Genomic DNA, 24156 nt, shown 5'->3' with positions numbered 1-24156 from the left:
AACACGTTAATGGCGACTTCATCAAACCTTTATTATTATTATCACTCACTATTCCAGGTCCTCCTCCAAGAGGTTGCCACATATAACTTCTACCATTCCTTTTAGGCAAGTATAAAACCCATTAAAGGGCATGGAAAATTTTTTTCCTTTTCTTTGGTTTCCTTTCTTTTCTTTCCTTTTCTTTTCTTTTCTTTTCTTTTTTCTCCTTTTGCAGCTTCTTTTTTGTGTTGTCCCATTTTGCTGTCACCATTTTGTTATTGCTTCCTCGTCAATAATATACTTTTGTTTTCACTTTGCTTGAAAATTGCAAAACAAGTGACAATGCACTCAGCTGGAATGAACAAGATGATCAGTCTCAATCCCTTGGGTAAAAATGTTTTTCAATTAAAACTAAAAAAGGGCCCCTCTTACAATTACCAAGCAGGATCACTGCACTCTTCAAGAAGATAAAGCTAGCTCTCACTCTCTCTCCCTCTCTCTCTCTCTCTCTCAAATCAATTAGATTGCATATATATATATTTACGTAGGAATATATAATAATATAATAAGTTTGATTTGGATCTGCAGCTTGATAGGAAGGACATGCTTTTTTCCCACCTTCTCCTTTTGTTGCTTTCTGTCTTTCTTGTCTCCTTGTCTTTCTTTAGCACTCTTTTCCTTTTCTTTTCTTTTTCTTTTGTTTTCTTTTCCTTTCTTTTCTCTGATTTTTCCCAGTGGGCACCTGATTCTCTCTCCATCCATCCACCATTCACCAAACCAAACCCCCTTCTGCCTCCTGCCTCCTGCTTCAGAGATGATGATCATGCATGTAATGATTTCAAAATGAGTAGTAGAAGCTAGCCAGCCCCCCAGATGCATCACGATGATGATATAAATTAATAATCAATTAATGTGGCCTGCCCAAGGTGAACTCCAGATTGGGCTTTATCTTGGGGCTTGTTCCTCCACTTGCTGCATGCTTTGATGATGAGTTTACTTCAGCTGATACTCCTCTCTCATAGCTGGAACCATTTCGATCCATGTCCTTATTATTCTGATCATCATTAAAAAAAAAAAAATTAGTATATATTAACATTAATATATAAAGGCATTTAATTAATTAATATGAACTAATGAATAAATTAATCAAGACCAATGGCATGAGATCAGAAATTAAAATATGTGCATGAAGGAGAGAATCAAGGGACGTTTGACCCAGCAGGGAATAATATACATAGAATATTTTCAAGGAAAGAGAAAAGTTGTAAGGCTACTACTTCCCAAAGCTTGAGACAGTCTGTCTCTTGGGCAGCTCCCAACAATGATAATATGCGCCCTAGCTAGCTTATCTCGCCTCCCGAGGTTTGCTGAGATGCAAATGTGAAGATTAATTTTCCTATTGAGTCGTAAAGTTTTGGTGGATACAGCCTTTCTATTGACATAAAAGCTTGATATTTAAGCAGAATAAAAACTCGGTATTTAAGTAAAAAAGGATAGAAGACAGATGACTCGTCATCTTATTGTTTGGAAAGGTGCCTAAAACTCAGTGTGCATATGCGTGTCGGTGTATGAGGTGAAAATAGAGCTACTGATGATCGACTATGAGATGTGACATGGTGTCCATGAATGGGCTTAATGAATCAATTAGAAAGAAATTAAGGGCAGTGCATTATTCACCAGAAAAGAAAAAGATATGATCTGTATGTAGGTGTGTAGAAACTAGAAACTAGATACTGGTGTACTGCCAGCGGGTCTCATGCAACCTTTAATTGTTAATTAAATTGTAAAATTAATTCATCTGTTGATAGAGAAAAAATATGTATATTGGAAAATGTAATAAGGTGAAGGAGATCTCTTTTTCCCTTTGCAGAGAACTTTATGATATCATTATCACATGACTCCATTTTACCTTGGGCTCTGAGAAATAATTGACAAAACCTTCTCATCTTGAATTTGTGACTGATATTTAAACCCACTTTTCAAAGGCTTTTTGTCTTTTCTCCTCTCTTTCCACTTTACACGAAAGAAGAATAATCCCTTTTCTCTTAGTCTTATGCATGCCATGCATGTCCCTTTTGCATTACCATATACATATAGACCTCTATCTCCATCTGTAGTGCATGTGTGTTAGCGTGTGTATATCCATGAATTAAGCTTGAAATGGGTACCTCTATCTCTCGAGATTGCATGTGTCCTCCAGAATCCCTTGATTTGCCATGCAACCAACCTTCCCTGCTACAATCCACCGCAAAATTTTCAATGATCAGTATATGCCATGCAAATTAAAGAATGATGGGAAAAAGAAACCCCCAAATCAAAAAAAGAGAGGGAGGAGATAGAGGGAACTGAGAAAAGAAAGCAATCTTTTACTGTCATGTTTCAAATCTGACTTTACAATATTCTGTGCATGGTGGTTTGAAAGAAAGTCGAACCCACCATGTGATAGCCCATTAACGCTAGCCCCCATGGCCATGTATATATATACCAACACATATATAGACTGCAAGGAAGCTTCATAGGGCACACGTATACATGTAGCTAGCTAGCTTTGGCACCACCATGTTTTCTTTTCTAGTAGCTAAGAGAAGAGAAAATAAGGTCTGCAGGGGTCCACCACAGGCCGAGCTGGCTTATCTTTGGCACTAAGTTCTCTTGGTGTGGGGCCACTGCAATGGGCCTGACTGAGCCCACGAAATCCAAAGGAAAGGGATGCATGTCTTTTTTACTTTCAAATGGGATACTTTCATGATGCATGTCTTGGAATGGTAGAAATGAGTGTCTTTTTCTTTCTTAATTCTCCTTGTTAAATGGGATTGAAGATTATTAGGCCATCATGGGGTTTGGCGTTTTCACGGGCGGTAGACAAACAGAACAATTAAAGCATCAATAATCATTTCCTTTCTTATTTCTTCTTTCTTCTTCTTCTTCTTCTTCTTTTCTTCTTCTTCTTCTTTTTATGTGATATCCTGCGTGCATCTATGCATGTTTTGGGAGAATTATGATATATATAGGGGTGTGGGAAAGTAACCTGCAATTTTCAAATTACTTTTTCAAAGTTACTGTCATTTGTCTCCTGGAAAATCTCATTGATTTTCTAATTAGTGCATTATTAACAACATGCTCCTGTTTCATAAAAACGACATCTATTGAGTCCAGTGCCACGAGAGAGAGAGGACTGAAGAAATTATGATGCAAAATTCTCATTTAATTTTTACGCTTAATTACAGAAAATAGGTTAATGGGAGCCCATGGTGTAAATTAATTAATCTCAGTGCTCATGATGCTCGGAGACTAAATATTTATTGTAAAATTTTTCAATTATTTTCTTAAAATGTTTTGGCTATAAATTTAACGACATAAGAAAGAAGGAAGAATCAAACACTATGGCCCTTTTGGTTGCTGAGGCAACAAACGAAAAAAGAAGCTAGAGCTGGAAGCAAGCCACTTTGGGGGGTTGGAATGGTTGGTGGGAGTGGGGTGGATCAATTCGAGATTTGTCTTTTCTTTTCCTTGATTTTCTCACTGACCAACCAGCTGATGAGAGCTCCAGAAAATGGAGTCGTCATTGTTTTATATAATTAATTAATTAAGAATATATATATATATATATATATATATAAGTATTTAAAGTATATGGTATGGGTGTTTAGAATTACCTTGAAGAATTGCTCCACAGCCCATGATAATCCTTGTCTTGATGCACATTTTGTCTTCCCTGTTGAACCGAGAGCTCGGACCTTCTTGGATTCTGAATGTCAAACATTATATCCTCAGAGGTATCTCCAGATGACCCATTCTCATTTATTACATCTGATTGCCCTGATCAGTAATCGAACAATAAACACCCAAAAATATATTCAGCAAGAAGCTACGAGCACTGCACTATTTTATTTTATTTTTTTTCACAAATTAAATTGCCAATGTAATACAATAGAGGGCATTATATATATGTGTAATTAACCTGAAGAAGCTGCGGCTCGATCAGTGGTCTTCACTGTTCGATACATCTGCAGTGATGCACAAATATTGGGATAATCCCATATATCTATATTAGACAAGTGCTTTACAATAATTGATTTGAAATTTTTATATATATATATATATATATATGGGTAATTAACCCAAAAAAAAAAAAAACACAGAATTGGGGAGTGAAAAGCAAGAAGCTTATCAAGATGCTGCTGTGCAATTTTATGCACAGGAAAAAAAAAAGGGGGGGTTTGTTGCAGTAATATTGAAGGTACATTCTGTAAAAGATGAGAGACTCACAGAGTGTAATTTATATGTACAGAAGCTTTTACTTTTTATATAAATGAATGAACATAAGTGTGTGTAGTGGTAAGTGAATTACCAGTTGCAGTTTTAACCATGGTTTTGTGTGGAAATGTGAAGTGTGGTCAGAAATTTTAAACCATGTGATGAAGATATGATTGAGAAATGATGGTGTTTTGTACTTGCTTTTTTTCCCATTTCCCCCTCTGTAAGGGCATATGTTTTTTTTCTTTTTCTTTTCATTAAGAAGAAGAAAGAAACACACTCCATGGACTGAGTAGGAACTTGTCTTGGCTTGGCTGTGGCTCCTTTTGAATTCCTCGGGCTTTGTCTTACTCGTTTTCTGAAATCGATAACTCTCTCTCTCTGGGAATTTTTTTTTTTTTTCTTTCACTTTGGGGGGTTCATTCTTCCAAGCAAAAAGCTGGTAAATTAGCTTGCAGAAGCATCAGATCTAGTAGAAAAAGAAGTGCTGAGGATGGGAGAGAGCCCCTGTTTGGACAACATTGGAATTTGGACTCTACATTTTGACACCCTTCCTGTAATGTGGGCTGGAATTGAATAAAAATGCAACTTCATCTTTAAACTGCATCCTTAAATTTAATCACTACTCCTGAACTTTCATCATCATCTTTCAGCTACATTAACTAATAATGCGTGAGGAACGAAAAGAAATTAATCAAGTTTTTAATTCTTTCACAGTTTCGAAAAGATAAGTTAAGCCCCTCTGGCTACGAATACAGATGCTTATGACAAAACCCAGTTGAGATTATTCGCGAAGGAGAAGTCTTTACCTGTAAATGAGACTTCACATGAGCTAAAGTTAGATCTTTCACATCCATGAGCTCAAGAACTGACTTGGGTGTAGCTCCTGATGAACCGCACAACACACACACACACACAAGGAAGAAGATAAGTCAATTAATTTCCTGCCTCAAATGTTTTTTTTCTTTTTTTTCTTTCAGCTGTGGAAGATGCTGGCTAATCAATAAGAAAATTAATGAAAGCACAATGGCATATTCATATGTATGAGAAGATGGGAAGAACTCTGATTAAGACAAAAGGGGGTAGAAAAAAAAAGAAAAAAAATTAGAAAAGAAAAAAGAATGAAGCCCTACTTTCATGGCCACCCAGTAGCTCAACAGCATGAACAAACCGAGTATGCAGCGTGGTCGTCCACCGCATCCGAGGAGCTCTCATGCTCCGTTTCGCCGGGAACCTCGACAGAATCCTTGATCGCATTAAGCCTTGGGACTGGAAAGGAGTACTGGAAGTGGTGGTGGAAGCAGCCATGGAATTAGAATTAGAATCCATTGGCTGCTGCTGCTGCTGGGCAAATGGAAAAGGAGAAGGGTTTTGGTACACTGGAATTCCTCTTATGGGTCTCAAGAACCCAAGCTCTTGTTGGTGCTGTTGCCGGAACAGCTGCTGGTGATGATACAGGTTCTGGTGATGATGGTGTTGGTGTGAGGTGGTGTAGTGGTTTTGTTGGAGAGAGTGGATGAGATTGTTTGTGTTTGTGTTAGTACCATTTTGAAGGAAGTGGAAATGGGAATTGGAGTCAGGCTCGGAAGCCCTTGGATTCGACAGCGAGAGGTCGAAGGAGGCATCGGGCTTGGCGGCCATTGAAGACACAGATGAGTTTCTAGAATCCAAAGCTCTCTTCCAGAAACCCACATCTTCTTCTGTTGTTGATCTTCTCCAACCAGATGTGGGTTTAGTGTTTGGAGGGCTGATTTGCAGAGACAAATCAGGTTGTGCTGGAAACAGCTCCATATCAGCTTAGCTCCTATCTCTTCTCTTCCTGAATTTTTTTTTTTTTTGTTTTCCTTTGTTCTACTTCTTCTGGTAGTGGAGCACTAGCTGGCTAGGAAGTATAAATGTTTATCTTTATCTGCAAGATCAGAAGCATGGAGTGAGGGAGATTTGTTTTTGGATGATCTATCTGAGGGTTTTGAATAATTTTCAGGTGGGATTTCTTTGTGGGTTATCTTCAGAGATGGAGTTTGATGATCAAGAGAGGAAGTAGTTGCAGAGATTTGAGATTGAAGAGGAGAGAGAAGAAAGAGAAGAAATGACAAGGTATGAAGTGAATGGTTTTCTTTTGTGTGAAGTATGTGTGAGAAAATGACCCTTAAGGGGAAGAGAGAGAGAGAGAGAGAGAGAGAGATGTTTGTTTTGTGGACGTGGGGGGTAGGCTGAGAAAGGGGGAAAAAGAGATGGGAAAGAAAAGTAAATGAGTTTGAGTGTTGATTCCTTTTTACTCTTTTATATTCCCCCTTTGTATTCTGTGAGAGGAGAAGAAAGTGAATTTTGTGTTAAAACTTTAGCGTGTGTGCGCTTGTTCCTCAACAACTCATACTTACCTTTTCTATATATCCCCTCTCTTCTTTCAACCCAAAACCCCCCCAAAAAATAAGCATTCATTTGTTCTTCTTTTGCATCCTACGTTCTTCTTTTGCACACCCAAAGGCAAAAACTGTGTCTTGGCCATATGAATAGTAGTCTTTAAACTATTCTTATTTTTTATATATAGACATGTGAATTTACTTACAATTAATATACAAAAAAATTAACAGATACAAAACTACTCAATGTTCAATGTTTCAGTAATAACAACGGATGAGAGACTAAAAGAAGTCCTAAATTCGATTGCCAATTGAATCACTTTTGGATTATTGTACCAGTTGTGATAGTTCACTCCAAATTTTGTAAGAAGGTAATGGTCCAAAAAATCCTATGCGCCTTAGGTCCCTAATTATGAAAATAAAAAATAACTTGATATTTACATGTTGAAACAAAAATATTTTCAAAACTATTACTCATTCTAATAACATGACTCTAAAATAATCTAATTTTTTTTACATAAAATATTAATTGATTATTGAATTAAAAGCATCATCAAACCCTAGTGATCATATCCAAGTATATATTTTTGTTTTTTTTGTTTTTTTTGCCTTCTATAACTTTTAGAGATGTACGAGACCCACCAATGTTCATTCTCTCATGATGGGCATGAATTTTCACCTTCTCACAATAAATTCAGAGAATTTCTCAAGGGTAGCAGTAGGGCAGGGGAGTGGCCCATCTAAGAGAGGACAGTTGGAAAGTCAAAATTACCTTCCCTTTTTTCCCACACAAAGCAGAGAAATAATTTAGGAGCAGGGGCAAGAATGTCATTTGGGGAGAAGGTCAGCAGAAGGCGGCCCAGCTCACTAATTAATCTCAGTACCGCTGGGATGTCTCCTGGACATTATATTAGACTAAAGGTGGGGGGTTGGGGTTTGGGGTTGGGGTAGGGGAGGGGTTAAAAGGCAAAGCCAGACCCTAAGGGACTAAGGTTTATATAGAAATTAGGTTTATAGCCCAAATCGTAGGCACACATGTTTGGCCTGCTAGAATTATGAGGTCCAAACACTGACCCGGACGAGGACAAATTTCACAAATTTACTATCTCAGGAGCTGGGTAAGTGGGTGGGTCAATTAGCCCGCTTACCATATATCTTAGTCGGATCCAACTCCATTTTGGGCTGCATTCCAAAATGGATCCCCAGCTATCCAAATCATTTGGATGGGTTTGAGGGTCGGCTCCATTGTAGTTTTTTTTTTTTCTGATTTTGCATGTGTCTCTTTTGCTAGGAGCATAAATTTCTTGCTTTAAAGTAGTATTTGGGTATACCAATTCTACACCTTAAATTTGAATTTGATAAATTTGTACAGATTTCAATACAATTTTATAATATATCTTATTCAAATCCAATACAAATATAATTCCAAGATCTCTCTAAAATAGGGTAAATATATATTTGTGTGGATTTACATAGAAACTCGACACAATATTGTATTATTTTTTGTTCAAATGTGTACTAATCTAAATTCAATATTTGGACTCCATACTACTTCACAACATGAACTAGGTTAAAGGGGCATCCCAATGGTTGAATTTCAAGGCTTCCATGTTGGAGGTCTTAGGTTCTGATGAGGGCAAAATGGATCCAATAATTCTCAAGAGATTGTTGGCAATTTGTTTAGGGGATCCTCAGGTTTCTTTAGAAGTAACGAGCAATGTAACCTTACAGTTACATTTGGTTAATGGGGACACCCACCTTTAGGAATAGATTAGTTATAACAAGTTAGTTATAATTATTTATATTAAAAGTTATATTGTTATCATAAAGCAAATAACAAACTCAAACCTTTTATGAATCCATAAGAAATATATAAGGAATAACTATTTTCAAATTTTACCATGAGAAAGTGTAATATTTTTATTACATGTAGATGAAATAATCAATAAGAAAAGCATGAAGAATGGATCTATTCCCTTTATTCCTGAACTTTTCATTGTATTCCATCTTATTCAAAAAAAAAAAAAAAAAAATAGCTATCCAATGAATAAATGTAACCTAGCAAATTATGACATTAAGAGAAAATGGGAGGTGTGTAGCCCCCTCATAATTGAAAGTTAATCACCTTGAAAAAAGATGTTTAACACAAGGTACCTAACCTAGAAGAAGAGGGAGGAAGTAAGGCAGAGGTAAAACACATTCCCTATGCTCATCTCTATTGTCCATGCTTACTTTCGCCTTTTTCCAGCTTAAGCATTGGACGGACCCCTACGAGGCCACTTTAGGATATTCCAAGCTTCATTTTTCCTCTAGAAAGTGATTAACATGTGATCCAATGAAAACAAAAAACAAACAGCAACAAATTAGTGGACAATCAGGTAAAAGAGAATGAGGGATACAATGGTAATACCATTTTCATACCAAGTCAACCTCTCATAATTAGGGTTGTATTTGAGTCGAGTTGACATAGTAAAATACTTGAACTTGATTTGGCTCGAAAATATTGAGCTCGAAACTCAACTCAAACTCGATCAATTTCATAATTGTTAAACTCAAACTCAACTCGACTATAAGTTCATACAACTCGAGCTCAACTCGATTAAGCTCAATTCGATTATAGACTAATAATAAATACATATATAAATATATACAATGTATATATAATATTAACTATATTTATACAATATATATTGTATAATATATATAATATAAAAATAATAAAATTAAAAAGCTCGATTAGGCTTGAAACTTGACGCACGTACTATTATTGAGTTCAAATTTGACTCGTCAAAATACTCAAGTAGTTTGAACTCAACTCGAACTTGAGTAAAACTGAATCGAGTCAAGTTAAGGGATGAGTCGAGTCCAAGTAACTCGCAAGTAAGATTGACTCACTTACACATCCTGCTCATAATGAAGGCTAACTGATGAGTCCCTAAAATGTACTATTTTAGGCCCCCATTTACTTCTTTTTTTTTTGTCTTCTTTTATCTTGTATATACCCTTTGTTAACATAGTTTAGAGTTATGTAAGGTTTATTCGTGTTTTAGGAAAAACAAGTTAAAACTGAGGAGTTAAGCATTATGAGAAGCCAAGGGAGTAATTGGAGTGCACAAAGCATAAATCAACTACTCAGCCAATACCCTAGAGCCTTAATCTATCAAAGGAAAAAAGACCCTGTTCGACCATGTGGTGTGACTAGCAAACATAGGGGCAACCAGGCCATAAGCTGAGGACTCCAAGGTTAAGACTAAAGAAGAAATGTTGTAAGGTTCAACCAAGTGCTCAACTAGGGAGACCTTGAGCGGCGACCAAATCAAGTTTTTGAAGTTAAACTGAAGTTGAGATCATGGAAGTTTCGACTAGTAGCTCGACCAGCAAGACCCATTAGCGTGACTAAGTCGAAGATGCTGAAGTTTGAATTCCTGATTTCCCGAAAGCCTTGACTAGGGCACAACCAGGAGAATGTATGGGTGCGACTTGATCAAAGCGATGATCTTCTGCCTAAGATTTTGGCAGAATTTTCCTATTTTGAAATTCCAACCTTGAAAACCCTTTTGGGTATAAATAGTAGCTTCGAATATGTGCTTAGGGTTCCTTTTTGGCCTTTTTTGGGTTAGTGACAAACCTAGAAAGCCATTGAGAACCAAAGTAGAATAGATTTACTGCTTTTGATTTATATTCTTGTTCAGGTTCATGCTTGGTTTTTTGAAGGCCTGTGACAACCTTCTCATTCCTTGTGTTTCCAAGTAGATTAGGGTTTTCAAGTGTACTCTTGATTGTTAGTGACAGACTATTGAGTTTGCAATTGAAGTCATCTTTACATGCTTTCCTTTATATGCTTTTCTTTACTGCTTTATTTACATGCTTTCATTTAATTTCCATGCAAGTTTAAATCATTGGAAGTGATGATACCCTAAGGGATAGGATAGCCTAGTTAGGGATTCAGTCATCTATACGTATTAGGCTATGATTCATGTACGGGGTGGATGCGTGATCATTGATATAGAGTATACCCTGGTTCCCGATCGTGCTCTGGATAGTTGGTGCACCTTCGCTACTACTCTATGCCCTCGAACAGTTCACTTAGCCGTTAGCCTAAGACAGATAGTTGATCGGACAAATAACTTGCACCAAACGATAGTTTAGGTGTGATTCATGATCTTAGATTCGCTTTGTAGAGTAGTGATAATATATAATTTACATGCTTTGAGTAGGTTGTTAGAAAACCCCATTAAAATCTCATCTTTTTCCTTTTATACAAAGTCGTAGTAAACTAGATTGGAAGTGGTGAATAACTGCACCTAAATCCCTAAGGATCGACACCCTAATTACTCACTGTTTTACTAAACTTGGGAGTAGTTAGGTTCATAAATTTTATTTTTGGTAGTTGAGGACCCAAGCCTTGGCATGATGAAACCCTACCACTAACACAACTAGTCAAAGGGAGCCACTTCTTCCCTATCAACGGGCTCCCCTTTACAAGCTAGCAAACCCTAAGATGCGGAAATGGTTCTCCTAGAACAATTCTTAGTTTTAGAAGGGTGAATTAAGGCAATGCTGAAGGGAATCCTGCAAAATTCAAAGGAATCTATCACAAAAGGCAAACAAAGAACCTTACAACACCTTAAGTTCCAAAAAAAAAGGAGATCAAAATGGAAGAGGACCATATTAGTCTCATTTCTCCTATATTTATTTCTTGTGCCTTAATATAATAGTTTTATGAGTCTTAAGTTTTAGCATACACAACATTACAATTTGAGAGAAACAAATACAAATAGAGAATTAAGAAAGCCTTCAAAATCTCTCAATTATCCAACTCTTATGACTTGAAATTCTATTGAAACGCAACTTAAAATTGAAGCACTTAGAACAACATAGTTTGCTATCATCAAAACAAGTTAATGAAATCTTGAAACTAATATAGGAGCCAAATTCTAAGATAGAATCACTTAGAATCCAATGATATAAAGAGATTAGAAAACAAGTTGGCATCATGGAAGGTAGTTATTCATCAAAGGGGTTTGGCAAACACTCATTAAGAGTACAATGGCCAATATACCAACCAATTATAGGTTCATCCTTCCTAATCCTACCTAAGTAACTTCAAGAATAAAAGTCCTTCGATGAAACTTTTTTGTGGAACGGGAATTCACCATCATTATAAATCCCTTTGTTTGTTAGGAAAACTTGTACCCTAGGCACTACAAAAAATACTAGGGAGGCAATCGGCCAGGGTTTTAGAGCAATCATTGAAGCACTTAGAGTTTGCTTCTCGGTTGTCTTAGTAACATTTCCATTCCCGGGTGTAGCATCTCCTGCCACGACCCCTACACGCTCTGTACCTCTGGCCCTTACTTCTCTCGCTACTACACAAGAGACCTCTTCTTCATCTGCACAGCTTGCACCAGTTCAGCCTCCTTCCCCTTCAGTACATCCACCTGCCCATCACCCCCCCCCCCTCCTTAGGCCACTTCACCGGTGCACTTGATGATTATGATTGAGGTTGAGTCTTCTGGCGAGGAGGACAAGGAGACCCTTTTGATTGAGCTCCCATCACCAACTACCACGGCAGGCAAGGCTTAGTCCACCCAAGCAGTCTATTGAAGAGCCCATATTTACAGAGCCGATCACTACACCACCAACTCCTCCGACACCTGCCCTGCCAGTCCTAGTTATGACCACTACTCAAATTCTTCTGGTCAACGTACCACGGACCTTAGAGCCTCTTTAGGTATGGTAACTTTGCCCAATACCCCCTCCTGTCCCTCTAGTGGCACCAGCACCAATCCCATGGGCTCTTGCTTGTGTGCTATCTCCTACTCCAGCTTCATTTGCTTCGCTAGCTGTGTCTGGTAATGTTTTTGAGGAAGAGGAGGCTACTTAGAGTACACATTCTGTAGAGTTCCACCAATCTGAGGTGGGTACTCCTTCTGATGCATCCGATGACTTAGGGGGTGGTGATTCTGATTATGATGCCAGTGAGTCCACCGAAGAGGATTAAGATGGGGCTAAATGTGTAGGATCCATCTATTGTGTTTCTGCTCTCTGCATACGTATTGTGCTTAGGCACACTTTGTTTTTTTTTTTTGCTTCTTTCCTTTCCTTATATCTCACCATGCTTTTGCAAGGCTGTACTTGTGCTTGTTATGTCTCCACTTACATTGTACTACCTTTGGATATTAATGAAACTTCCATGGTGCTTTTGGTATTCACTTTTCTTTTGTGCTTTAGTATATCAATGCATGCATGCTATTTCTAGATTTTGTGGTTACTACTGATGTAGGTACACTAGTTGATGTAATAGCACCATGCAGTGTTTCCTCTCCTATGCATTCTAGGTTCTTTCTTTCCACACTTTGATAGAGACACTGAAGTTTTAAGTTGGGGGTAGGGGGTTAGGAAAACACTACATGGTGCATTTTAAGCACAAAATTACCATTTAAAAAAAATCAGTGGCATTACATGAGATATGACATGATGACACAGTTTATACCCTTTACATACTTCTTTATCGCCTAGATGTTACGTGCTTAGGTCCATTAGTACATAACTTTGTTATGCTCACTAACGAAGTAGTGAATTATTTGTGTGCAATTTCACATAATATAGCCAATATGTCGTTTTGTCACTCTCCGAGGGTTGACTAATGATTCAATTTTTTTAATATTGTCATATAAGTTCTAGTATTTACATGGTACTTCACAAGGCTAGGATGCACTTCCACATGATTTGTATCACTTAGGGTTCCTTTAGCGTACTAAGATAACAACCGAGGCGACTATGACACCTTGTGAGGTACTATTAAGCCTTTTGTTTTTCTTGAGTTTTCAACATCAAACTCTGAGTTCACGCAACTCAACTTTCCTTTTCTGGATTTTCTTTTCCCCCTAGTCTTGGTTCTTGCATTAGTTAGCCTAGAGGTGATGTCTAGTGGGGAGATATAAACCTAGGTCTTATAGCCTGCTCAAGACGTGAAAATTAAGCCACTCCTAGATATAGACTTATTTCATGGACTCCTTTTTTAGCCTAATTTCCTTTTGGAGATATGAAGACATAAAAGTTGTGAAAAATTGTCCTAACTAACCATGAAAGAAAATGCATAAAATAATGAGAAAAATAAAGAAAAATAATTGAAAAATGCATAGAATACTTGCTCCAAATACAAAAGGGTCAAGCTAGGGACACAACACACATGTTCCTGCAACTATGAAGATTCTTTAGTTGTCTAATGCATAAGATGTACTCACACCTAGTTTATGAATAGGTCAATCTAGGGTGCTCTTGGTTGGATGTGGCGAATAGGTGAGAAGGCACTAGGGTGAAGGACCCAACACCTCATGAATAAGCTAGATCCCATTCTTATGAGACTAGTTCACTCCATGCTTAGCGTTATTTCTTCAAAATATGTGGGATGTTTGATCATGACATTTTTCCTCACAAATGAGAGTGAACCTATCTTCTTGAGTGTTTTTTAGGGTATACTAGTGAGACTGAGTCAAGACAACTGTTCTCTAGGTGTCCAAGGATAATCTGATTGTAACGAATCATGCACTTTGCGCAAGCCTTGTGATGTGGCCTATCCATACTTGAATTTATATGATAATGTTAACTCTGAATTGCAATTGTTGGTTAATTCTCTATAAGTTGTGCTTTTCATGGTGGCTATACACTGTTGAGCCTTGCATGAGTAATTTGTTGCCAATTTGTGTGCATATCAAAGTTATGGATGAAAGAGCCTGTGTGTAATTAGGTCATATTCTTATATGTAAAATGGCATACTTGTGTTACATGTGATCTTATTTGATGTTCACTGATATAGGTATTTGTGGGTACCACCCTGGAAACCCTCAGAGACTACAACTCGCCCAGTATGGTCAACCTAAGGGTTTAAAGCTTTGTTGCATACGGTAAATGCAATCGTGTTTCCCACGAAAGAGGAGGTAGATAGGATTTTCTAGTTTTCGCAATTTTTTCTTTGCTCGAGGACTAACAAAGTGTAAGTTGGGGGTTGTGATGAGTCCCTAAAATTTACTATTTTAGATCCCCATTTACCTTTGTTTTATCTTATTTTATCTTGTATATTCCTTTTGTTAACATAGTTTAGAGTTATGTAAGATTTATTCATATTTCTGGAAAAACAGGTTAAAATCGAGGAGTTAAACATTACAAGAAGCCAAGGGAGTAATTAGAGTGGGCAAAGCATAAATCAGTTGCTCAACCAAGCCCCATGAGCCTCAATGCATCGAAGGAAAGAAGACCTTATTTGACCATGTGGTGCAACCAGAAAACATAGGGATGACTAGGACATAAGCTACAGACTTCAAGGTTCAGATTGAAGAAGAAATGCTCCAAGGTTCCCCCAAGTGCTCGACCAAGGAGACCTAGAGGGGCGACCAAGTCGAGTTCTTGAAATTGAACTGAAGTTGAGATCATGCAAGTCTTGACCAGTAGCTCAACGAGCAGGACCCATTGGTGCGACTAAGTCAAAGAGGCGGAAGTTTGAATTCTTGATTTCCCGCAAGCCTCGACTAGGGCGTGACCAAGGGAAAGCATGGGTGCAACTTGGTCAACAGCGACAATCTTTTGTGCAAGATTTTGGTTGATTTTGAAATTCAAACCTTGTAAACCCTTCTGGGTATAAATAGTATCTTCGAACATGTGCTTAGGGTTCCTATTTGGTCTTTTGGGTTAGTGCAAACCTAGAAAGCCATTGAGAACCAAAGTAGAATAGATTTACTGCTTTTGATTTACATTCTTGTTCCAGTTCATGCTTGGTTTCGTGAAGGCCTATGACAACCTTCTCATTCCTTGAGTTTCCAAGTAGATTAGGGTTTTGAAGTGTACTCTTGATTGTTAGTGATGGACTATTGAGTTTGTAATTGAAGTCATCTTTACATGCTTTCCTATACTACTTTCTTTGCATGCTTTCATTTAATTTCCATGCAAGTTTAAATCTTTGAAATGATGATACCCTAGGGGATATGATAGCCTAGTTGGGGATTCAGTCATCTATATAGATTAGGCTACGGTTCATGTACGACGTGGATGCGTGATCATTGATATAGAGTATACCCTAGTTCCCGACCGTGCTCCGGACGGTTGGTGCACCTTCACTAGTCTATACCCTCGAATGGTTCACTTAGCCATTAGCTTAAGACAGATAGTTGACTAGACGAATAACTTGCCCCAAATGGCAGTCTAGGTGTAATTCATGATCTTAGATTCACTTTGTAGGAGCAGTGATAATATAAAATTTACATGCTTTCAATAAATTGTTAGAATACCCCATCAAAATCTCATCTTTTTTCCTTTTACACAAAGTTGTAGTAAACTAGATTGGAAGTAGTGAATAATTGCACCTGTGTCATGCCCCAAACCCGCCAAGTGGGGCTTGGGGTGTGATGTGATTCAATCACCTGTGTCTGATACCATAATCTCAATTATGTGGAGAAAAAATAAACTAACCTCCTTTATAACATATCAAAGTTCTATATATTTATCCCAAAAAAAAAAAATTCTCCAACATCTAGTATTCACAAATATACAACTCAGAAATCATAAATATAATACAACCTAAAAATATATCCAAAGTTATACCCTCTCTCTCTCTCTCTCTCTCTCTCTCTCTCTAAACTTCTAGGCCAACCCCGAGCTCACTGAGCTCAATCACATGGAGGTCTTGCAAAGATGAAATTCATATCGGGTGAGACACATTTCAGTAAGAAGGAATAGGTTAATACTAGTGTGTGGCTATCATTAGGTTTGTTTACAAAATATAATCATCATTTACAAATTAATCCACAACTATAAAATCATTCTTTGTCCCTACTTACTCACACACATGCAGCGTATTTTATTAACGAGAGTTTCCCAAGGATTGGGGTGATTACCTGCCCATACAAGTAGCACCCCTCTGCTCTGATACCTTATGCAACCAGGTATGGCTATAATTGATGCTTATTAGGGCACTTACCTTACTTAGTGAGCCCTTGGGTGGATAGTTTGTTTCGTATTCACACACATTCACACAATTATTTATCAGCGAAGGTTCCCGAGGATAGGGAAGATTACCCGCCCATACAAGTAGCTTCCCTCTACCGTAATACATTATGCAACCCAATATGGCTACATCTGATACCTATCAGGGCACAAGCCTTCCTCAGCAAGCCCTTTGATGGAGAGTTTACCTCGTCCAAAATACATATAATACTATAATATGTAATACATTTATTACTTTGTTACATTACTCTATGCCCTATTGTCTCTGTAATACTTATCTCTTCATAATCTCAATTTTCCCCTTTCTCAGTATTTCACATCACATAATATTTCTTATCACATAATATGTCACATTGTATAATATCTCACATTGCATAATTTGTTCCCACAATTCACATCACATAATTTGTATTTACATTCTACGTCACATAATCTGCTTTCATATACACTATTTATATGTTATACATTGGTTAAATTTACAATTATGAATTTAGAACTCACTACTAAATGAATAAACATTGTCATGCATGCTTCCCCCCATGAAGGATTGTGTGGCCCGTAGGCTGGACTTAACCCTGGTCGGCCCATCAAAGTTAAATTAGTAACAACCTCTTCAGTTTGTAAGTCAGATTGGCTATCCCCATACTGGTCTAAACTCTAGGGGGACTCTACCCTTCTCAGTACAATCGACCATCCTATCTCCACACTCTCTCTAAGATGTGTGGGTGCACTAGCTCTTCAAAAATTATGCGCAACAATACTGTGCCTACTATGGTCCACTGGAATTCTCAAATCATAATTTGCAATTTAACATTCACATTTAACTTTATTTTAAACAATCACACATAATATATATTCTCAACGCATTTCAATATTTCCAACATCTTATAAATATATCATAATTCAGCACAGTATATTCACTTTACTCATGCCACGCAATTTGAATAATACGCATAATTTTTTTCATCTTAAATAATAAATCAACCCATGTTCATCATCTGTTTTACTAAAAATACACGTTAAATTATCTCCACAATTTATCCAGAAAATCCTTTACTTTAATCATTCCATTTTTGCGAATAATATCTAATAACACAACCCTAGACTCAAAATCACAGTTCAAACAGTTGGCTTTTCAAAAACCACATGATAATCATATATATATATAAAATTTCCATGTTAACCGATTGAATTACAAAATGTAAGATTCCCCTTACCTTATTCACGGAGTCTGTGCATGTAAGATTCCTAAACCGATGCCTACAACGTTCAGAGCACAAACCTTGTAACCACATATTTCAGTATAATTAGCTAAGTCCTGTAATAATAATTATTTTAATATCCTTAGGCTCACACACTCCCGTTAACTAGTTAAACTCAAAAAATGAGGGATGATCCACTTCCCATATTTAAATTTAATCTCTAACATATTAAAAAAAAAAAAAAACCAATATGACCAAATCCCCACAGTTTAATCTATTTCCGAAATATTCTCAGAATTTTAATTTAACACATCCCTGCAATTTAAGTTAATTCCAAAATATTTCCCAAAAATTCTATTTAATCAAATTCTTGCAGTTTAACTTAATTCTAGGAATATCTCCAAAAAACCAATATAATCCAATCCTACAGTTTAATTTAATCCTAGGAATATTTCCAAAAATCTAATTTAATCAATTCCCTACAATTTAACTTATTCCCAAAACACTCCCAAAAATCTAATATAATTAAAAGCTACAATTTAATAATTAAATACTACAATTTAATTGGTTAAATTTTTAAAACAACCCACATAATTTTGTACTCCTCACCTTAGCCTCGGAGTGGTGTCTAGAAAGCCCAATTCAAAATTTTGCTCCAATCAAATTGACAAGGATCGAAGCTAGGCCCTAGAAATGGTGTCTCATCGTCAATTAAACTGAATATTTGAGAGAAATTGAGGAGAGAGAGTGGGTTTACCTTATCCCAGGAGTGGTGCCTACAACACTCCTACGAAAAAATCCACTCCAGTTAAATTAATGATGGCGGAGAATGGAACCCAACGGTATTTTCTGTTTTTCGATCGGCCAAGTATTGGAGAAGAAATTGAGGAAGGAAGGAAGACAGAGGAGAGAGTTGGAGAGAGAGATGAAGAGATTGGCGTGAATTTTCAATCTCAAAGAAATGCTGAAGCTTCACTTTTACTTATATATATATATAATATTATATTATATTATATTATTTAATTAATAATAATGATTATTATTTACTTATTTAATTTTAATTTATTTTAATTTTTGTTAGCTTTACTGTGATCCCAAGAGGGAGGTGAATTGGTACTTGTAAAATTTAAGCCTTAGGTAAATCTCCTAACAGTAGTAAATTCACAACCCTAAGGTTAATCTAGTGCAAGTAATGTAAATATGTATTAGAAATTAAGTGGAGCAATTTAATCAACAACACATGCACTAGAAAGCTGTAAAGGAGAGTGACATGCAGAAATGTTATCGAGGTTCGGCCAATTGCTTACGTCCCCGCCTTGGCTAACAAGTACAAGGATTACCACTATACTTGCTCACTTAAACGGGTGGAGCGGTATCTAAACAAACTAGGTTAATTAGCACAGGACTAACCTCAACCTTTACAATCAATCTTTACCGAACTAGATTACCACCCCCTTAGGCCACGCCTGAAAATACTTAGATTTTACTATCAAAAAATACTGGTACAGTGATTATGCTTTCATGTAAAGTAGATATGTACCCAGTTATGCACAATCACATACACCACAAATATGAAATAATATGTAAGTTCAATGTGGTTTAATATATGCTCTCAACTAAATATTTGCTATCAATGTATTTGGTGCATGAGAGTGCAAGCAATATACTCTTTGTATCACAAGATGTTCAATCAAAGTGCTCAACCAAAGATATCAATCAAGTCTCAACTATATCAACCAGCAGGTTATCTCAATCATGTAAAGTTCAAGTATTGTATATGTTTGGTTTGCAAAAGAAGTTTAATCTTTGTATTCAGCAAATGATATATAAATCAATGAATATTGCAACAAATATTTTATCACATAAACAAATATCTTTTCAAAGGTTTTTCAAGATAAATCACACAAGATATTCGAAAATGTTTTGAAAAGATTTTGCAATCCAAAAGCAAACACAAACTTCACAAGATATTGCAATGAATATGCAATACTCAAAAGTTTAATAGAAGTCTTCTTAGGAGAGACTTACTTACAAAGTCCCCTAAGAATACTAGGTTTGGCTCTCAAGAAAAATTGTCACTCACAATCACAGCACTTGGGAGAGCAACCCTTAGCAACACTCAAATCAACTTACAAACGATTTTCAACAATTTGGAATGGTAAGATTGAGTGTATGGAGTTTAAAAATGAGTAATAGGAATTTTGAGAATGGGAGAGAATTTCTTAATCAGGTTTTCTAATTGAGTTACTAATTTTTCCAAATGAAGGGGTATTTACAGACTTCCCCTGAATTATAACCGTTATGGACATGGCTGGAATAATTAGAAAAGTTTTAATATTATTTAATTATTTTAACCTTATTTAACTAAGTTAACAATGGTAAAAAAATAGGACCAACCTGAGAGCACCGTTCAACCAGGACAAGTTCGGTCGACCCAAGTTCTTGGGGTTCGGTCGACCGGGTTAGAAATGAACTATGAGTTCGGTCGACCGGACTTATGTGTCCAAAGGAAATTTTCCCATTTTTGCAAGGTTTGGTTGACCGGGCAGATTTAAACTAAGCCGATCAGTCGACCAGATTGGTGCAATGCAATTTTCTCTCGGTCGACCAAGAAGTCAAAATGTTGACTTCCTAGGAGGTTCGGTCGACTGGGGCCAAATGAACTACAGGAGTTCGGTTGACCAGGTTGTGGTCAACCAGTTGACCCGATCCAAGGTCGGTTGATCGTGGGGCATTTGTACCTTGGGGTACAATCGACCGAAGGTGCACATTTTGTGCATTTCAATCCTTTTTAAACATGCAATTGCCCTACTCAAATGACCAATATATATTAGTGCAATAGTGAGTGTCCTAGGGTCATTTCTAGGTCTTGTTTCAATTATTTTGGTTTGAGCTTACGTATTAGATCATGCATGTGATGTGTGTGTGCTTATTACAAACCATAGAACCTAGTTACTATTACAGACCCTTTGCATAAATGAAATATATTACAACACATAAAAATTGGGTCTTCAATAGAAATTTGGTCTTCAAACTTCACTCTCTCTATGTGCATTATGATCTGTCGAATTGAGTTCCTGCACATAACCTCAAACACCCATTAGATATAATGAGTATTTGTCATTATCAAAACCGGGCGTGACCTATAAGGTCAACAATTTTTTTATTTATTTAATAAATTTTTTTTTTATGATCATAACTCTAATCAAGTATAACTATTTTTGGGGTCGTTACAACCTGAGTCCCTGAGGATCGACACCCGACTTACTCATTGTTCCACTAAATTAGGGAGTAGTTAGGTTTATAAATTTTGTTTTTGTTGGTTGAGGACCCAAGACTTGACTAGATGAAACCCTACCACTAACACAACTAGTCAAAGGGAGCCACTTCTTCTCTATCAATGGGTTCCCCTTTACAAGCTAGCAAACCCTAAGATGTGGAAATGGTTGTCCTAGAACAATTCTTAGTCTTCCAAGGGTGAATTAAGGCAATGTTGAAGGGAATCCTACAAAATTCAAAGGAATCTATCACAAAAGGCAAACAAATAACCTTACAACACCTTAAGTTCCAACAACAACAACAACCGAAAAAAAAAAAAGGAGAAGAGATCAAAATGGTAGAGGACCGTATTAGTCTCATTTCTCCTATATTTATTTCTTGTGCCTTAATATGATAGTCCTATGAGTCTTAAGTTTTAGCATACACAACATTACAATTTGAGAAAAACAAATACAAATAGAAAATTAAGAAAGCCTTCAAAATCTATCAATTATCCAATTCTTATGACTTGAAATTATACGGAAACACAACTTAAAGCTGAAGCACTTAGAGCAAAATAGTTTGCTATCATCAAAACCAAGTTAATGAAATCTTGAAACTAATATAGGAGCCAATTTCAAAGATAGAATCACTTAGAATCAATGATATAAAGAGATTAGAAAACAAGTTGGCATCATGGAAGGTAATTATTCATCAAAAGGGTTTGGCTAACACTCATTAAGAGTACAATGGCCAATATACTAACCTATTATAGATTCATCCTTCCTAATCCTGCCTAAGTAACTTCAAGAATTGAAGTCCTTTGATGAAACCTTTTTTGTGGAACAAGAATTCACCATCATTATAAATCCCTTTGTTTATTAGGAAAGCTTGTACCCTAGGCACTGTAAAAAAGAAGATGTTTAGTGATGATTTTAAACTATCAGTATAAATTATTAGTGATGGCTTAGTGATAGTTACAGATTGGTGACTATAACAGTCGTCTCAACTTACTACTAGTGACAGTTTTAGAAACCGTCACTAATAATTCACTACTATTAGTGATGGAGATGACCCATCACTAAATGTGTAATACCGTCACTATAATGGACACTATTTTTGGGTTGAAAATCGTCACTAAAAGTCCACTATTAATGATGATTTCTAAATCGTCACTATTGTTAACTTTTTGAGACAGTTCGCAACCGTCACTAGAGCAGTCACTACTGCCAAACATTTAGTGACGACTATAGAATCGTCACAAAAAGTTTCTAGTAATTAAAAAATATATATAATTTACAAAATCACGCATTCCTGTGAGAACCCTGTAATTAAATTTCATCACATATCATATTAAACTATATTTGTAGATTAATTATTGTAATTGTTAAGAAAATGAAAATATATATACATAAAAAAATGTTAGAATATACATAAATATCATATATATGGTATGTCCACATAACAAAAAATACAAAAAAAATATATATATATATATATAGTTTGCATCGTTATCATTGTGGTCGTCGTTGTTCCCGTCATCATTTGACAAACCACAGACCCTACAAAATAATTATTATACAAAAAATTAGTATAAAATGTTTGAATACTATAAGTACAAATTATTTGATAGCAAGAATGATTATACATAGTTAAATTAAAATGATACAATTTTAAATATCTAACTTTGATAAGCCATGGAGGAGTTTTTGGGCACCTCAGTTTCGACACATCCACCTCAATGTCACAGACGTGTCAGAACTAACCCCACTCAGTTTGGACCTCATATGTCTGACTTGGAAACCTGATTATACTGATCAACTAAGTATAGATCTAAGGCATGTATTCTAAATTTGCTTCTAAGCGCCTATCTTTCAACTAGGGAGGAGTTTTTGGGCACCATCAGTTCTAACACTGTTGGAATTGGTTTGATCCCAATAGGCAGGGGTGAATTGGGTTTTAAAATTTTTTGGCTAATTTAAATATTTTTTGATTCACCACAGTTCATATCTCATTCAATATTAAAAGCATGTATGTAAAACGATTAGGCCATCAATGCAGACATACACGTATGCAGCATATCTCTTTAAAATTAAATGTGTGCATGCGAATAATTATAACAGTAAATAAGCAAGCATACACATATGGAAACTAAAGTTCAATAATTTAAACAAGGTAGGGAGAGACAGACACACGATATTTGTTATCAAGATTCGGCCAAACCAACCTACGTCCCTGCCTTAGGTATACCTCCCAAGGATTACACTATCCCTGCTCACTTAAACGGGTGGAGCAGAAGCTGTTACAACCTCTCCTTACGGGGCGAGGTAAACTCAAGCTCAATTACAAGGTTGAGCCCAACTAATCTCCTTTATGGGGCAGAGACACCCCAGTTTAATTTCCAAACTGAACCGAACCGGTCTCTCTTACAAGGTAAAGACTCCCCAATTCAATTTACAGGCTGAACACAACTGATACATTAAAAATTATTTTTGTACATAATACAATACTTCTAAATACAAGCAGAAATGTACACAGTAACGCTCAATGCACTCTCTAATATGATATGAAATAATGCTTAGCAGAATAAGGGTGTTTTTCATAAAAACAATTTTTGCACACAAAAGTTCATATAATCTTTAATTTCAAAAATGAAATATGTAATAAGCATTTTCAAAGATCTGAATGTGATGAGTATGTTCTCCAATAAAAATCTTGCAATGAAAATGTTTGGAGAAGTTAGGAGTTAAGCTCAAAAATATTTGTGCAATGAATACTATTTAAGCCTTTGAATCTTGCAATAAAAGAGCAAAAGTTCAAAGGCTACGAAGAGTTTTTCCACAATATATTTATCAAAGAAAATAATATGGGAAGAACTCTAAACCTACTCTCAAAAATAATTTTCAAACTAAAAGTTAAAGAGAGTAAGTGATTTTGAAAAATGAAATGCCCAAACAAAATAAAGTGCTCTTTCAAAAGATTTTCCAAAGAGTAATAAAGAGACTTGGTGAGTGTAAAATTTTACCCCAAAGTGATTTTGCAATTAAAAATGTAAGTGGGGGAACTTTGATTAAGAAAATAATTTGAGAGAAAAA

General features: G+C 36.2%; 1 protein-coding gene across 5 annotated transcripts; it reads right to left on the bottom strand.

The window, feature by feature from the left end:
• Positions 1-363: 363 nt before the first annotated feature.
• On the bottom strand, positions 364-6490 carry LOC131164787 (probable transcription factor KAN2). Of its 5 annotated transcripts, XR_009139348.1 has the most exons (7): positions 5370-6427; positions 5046-5122; positions 3941-3986; positions 3636-3798; positions 2148-2214; positions 1257-1346; positions 854-1033 (listed from the first exon to the last, which is right to left on the bottom strand). XR_009139348.1 is itself a non-coding variant. In XM_058122236.1 (6 exons), exons 1-6 carry the CDS (start codon positions 6025-6027, stop codon positions 887-889), a joined length of 1155 nt encoding a protein of 384 aa, XP_057978219.1. In that variant the 5' UTR covers positions 6028-6490; the 3' UTR covers positions 364-886. The 5 variants fall into 5 exon arrangements, 4 of the variants coding, with proteins under 4 accessions (XP_057978219.1, XP_057978220.1, XP_057978218.1 ...); XM_058122236.1 differs by lacking the exon at positions 1257-1346 and having other exon boundaries at positions 364-1033; positions 2148-2211; positions 5370-6490; XM_058122237.1 differs by having other exon boundaries at positions 364-1346; positions 5370-6451.
• Between the last annotated feature and the right edge of the window lie 17666 nt (positions 6491-24156).

This window comes from Malania oleifera, chromosome 9 (assembly GCF_029873635.1).
Source record: "Malania oleifera isolate guangnan ecotype guangnan chromosome 9, ASM2987363v1, whole genome shotgun sequence".
Taxonomy (NCBI): domain Eukaryota; kingdom Viridiplantae; phylum Streptophyta; class Magnoliopsida; order Santalales; family Ximeniaceae; genus Malania; species Malania oleifera.
Note: the sequence above shows the minus strand (reverse complement) of the source record. Positions and strands in the feature narration are given on the sequence as shown.

Coding starts and splice junctions, on each gene's coding strand:
- LOC131164787 (XM_058122235.1), bottom strand. CDS start 6,027: ATGGAGCTGTTTCCAGCACAACCTGATTTGTCTCTGCAAATCAGCCCT. Junction 5,123..5,369: donor GCTACTGGGTGGCCATGAAA/GTAGGGCTTCAT, acceptor GCGGTTCATCAG/GAGCTACACCCAAGTCAGTT. Junction 2,215..3,635: donor CTGTGGAGCAATTCTTCAAG/GTAATTCTAAAC, acceptor GGTGGATTGTAG/CAGGGAAGGTTGGTTGCATG.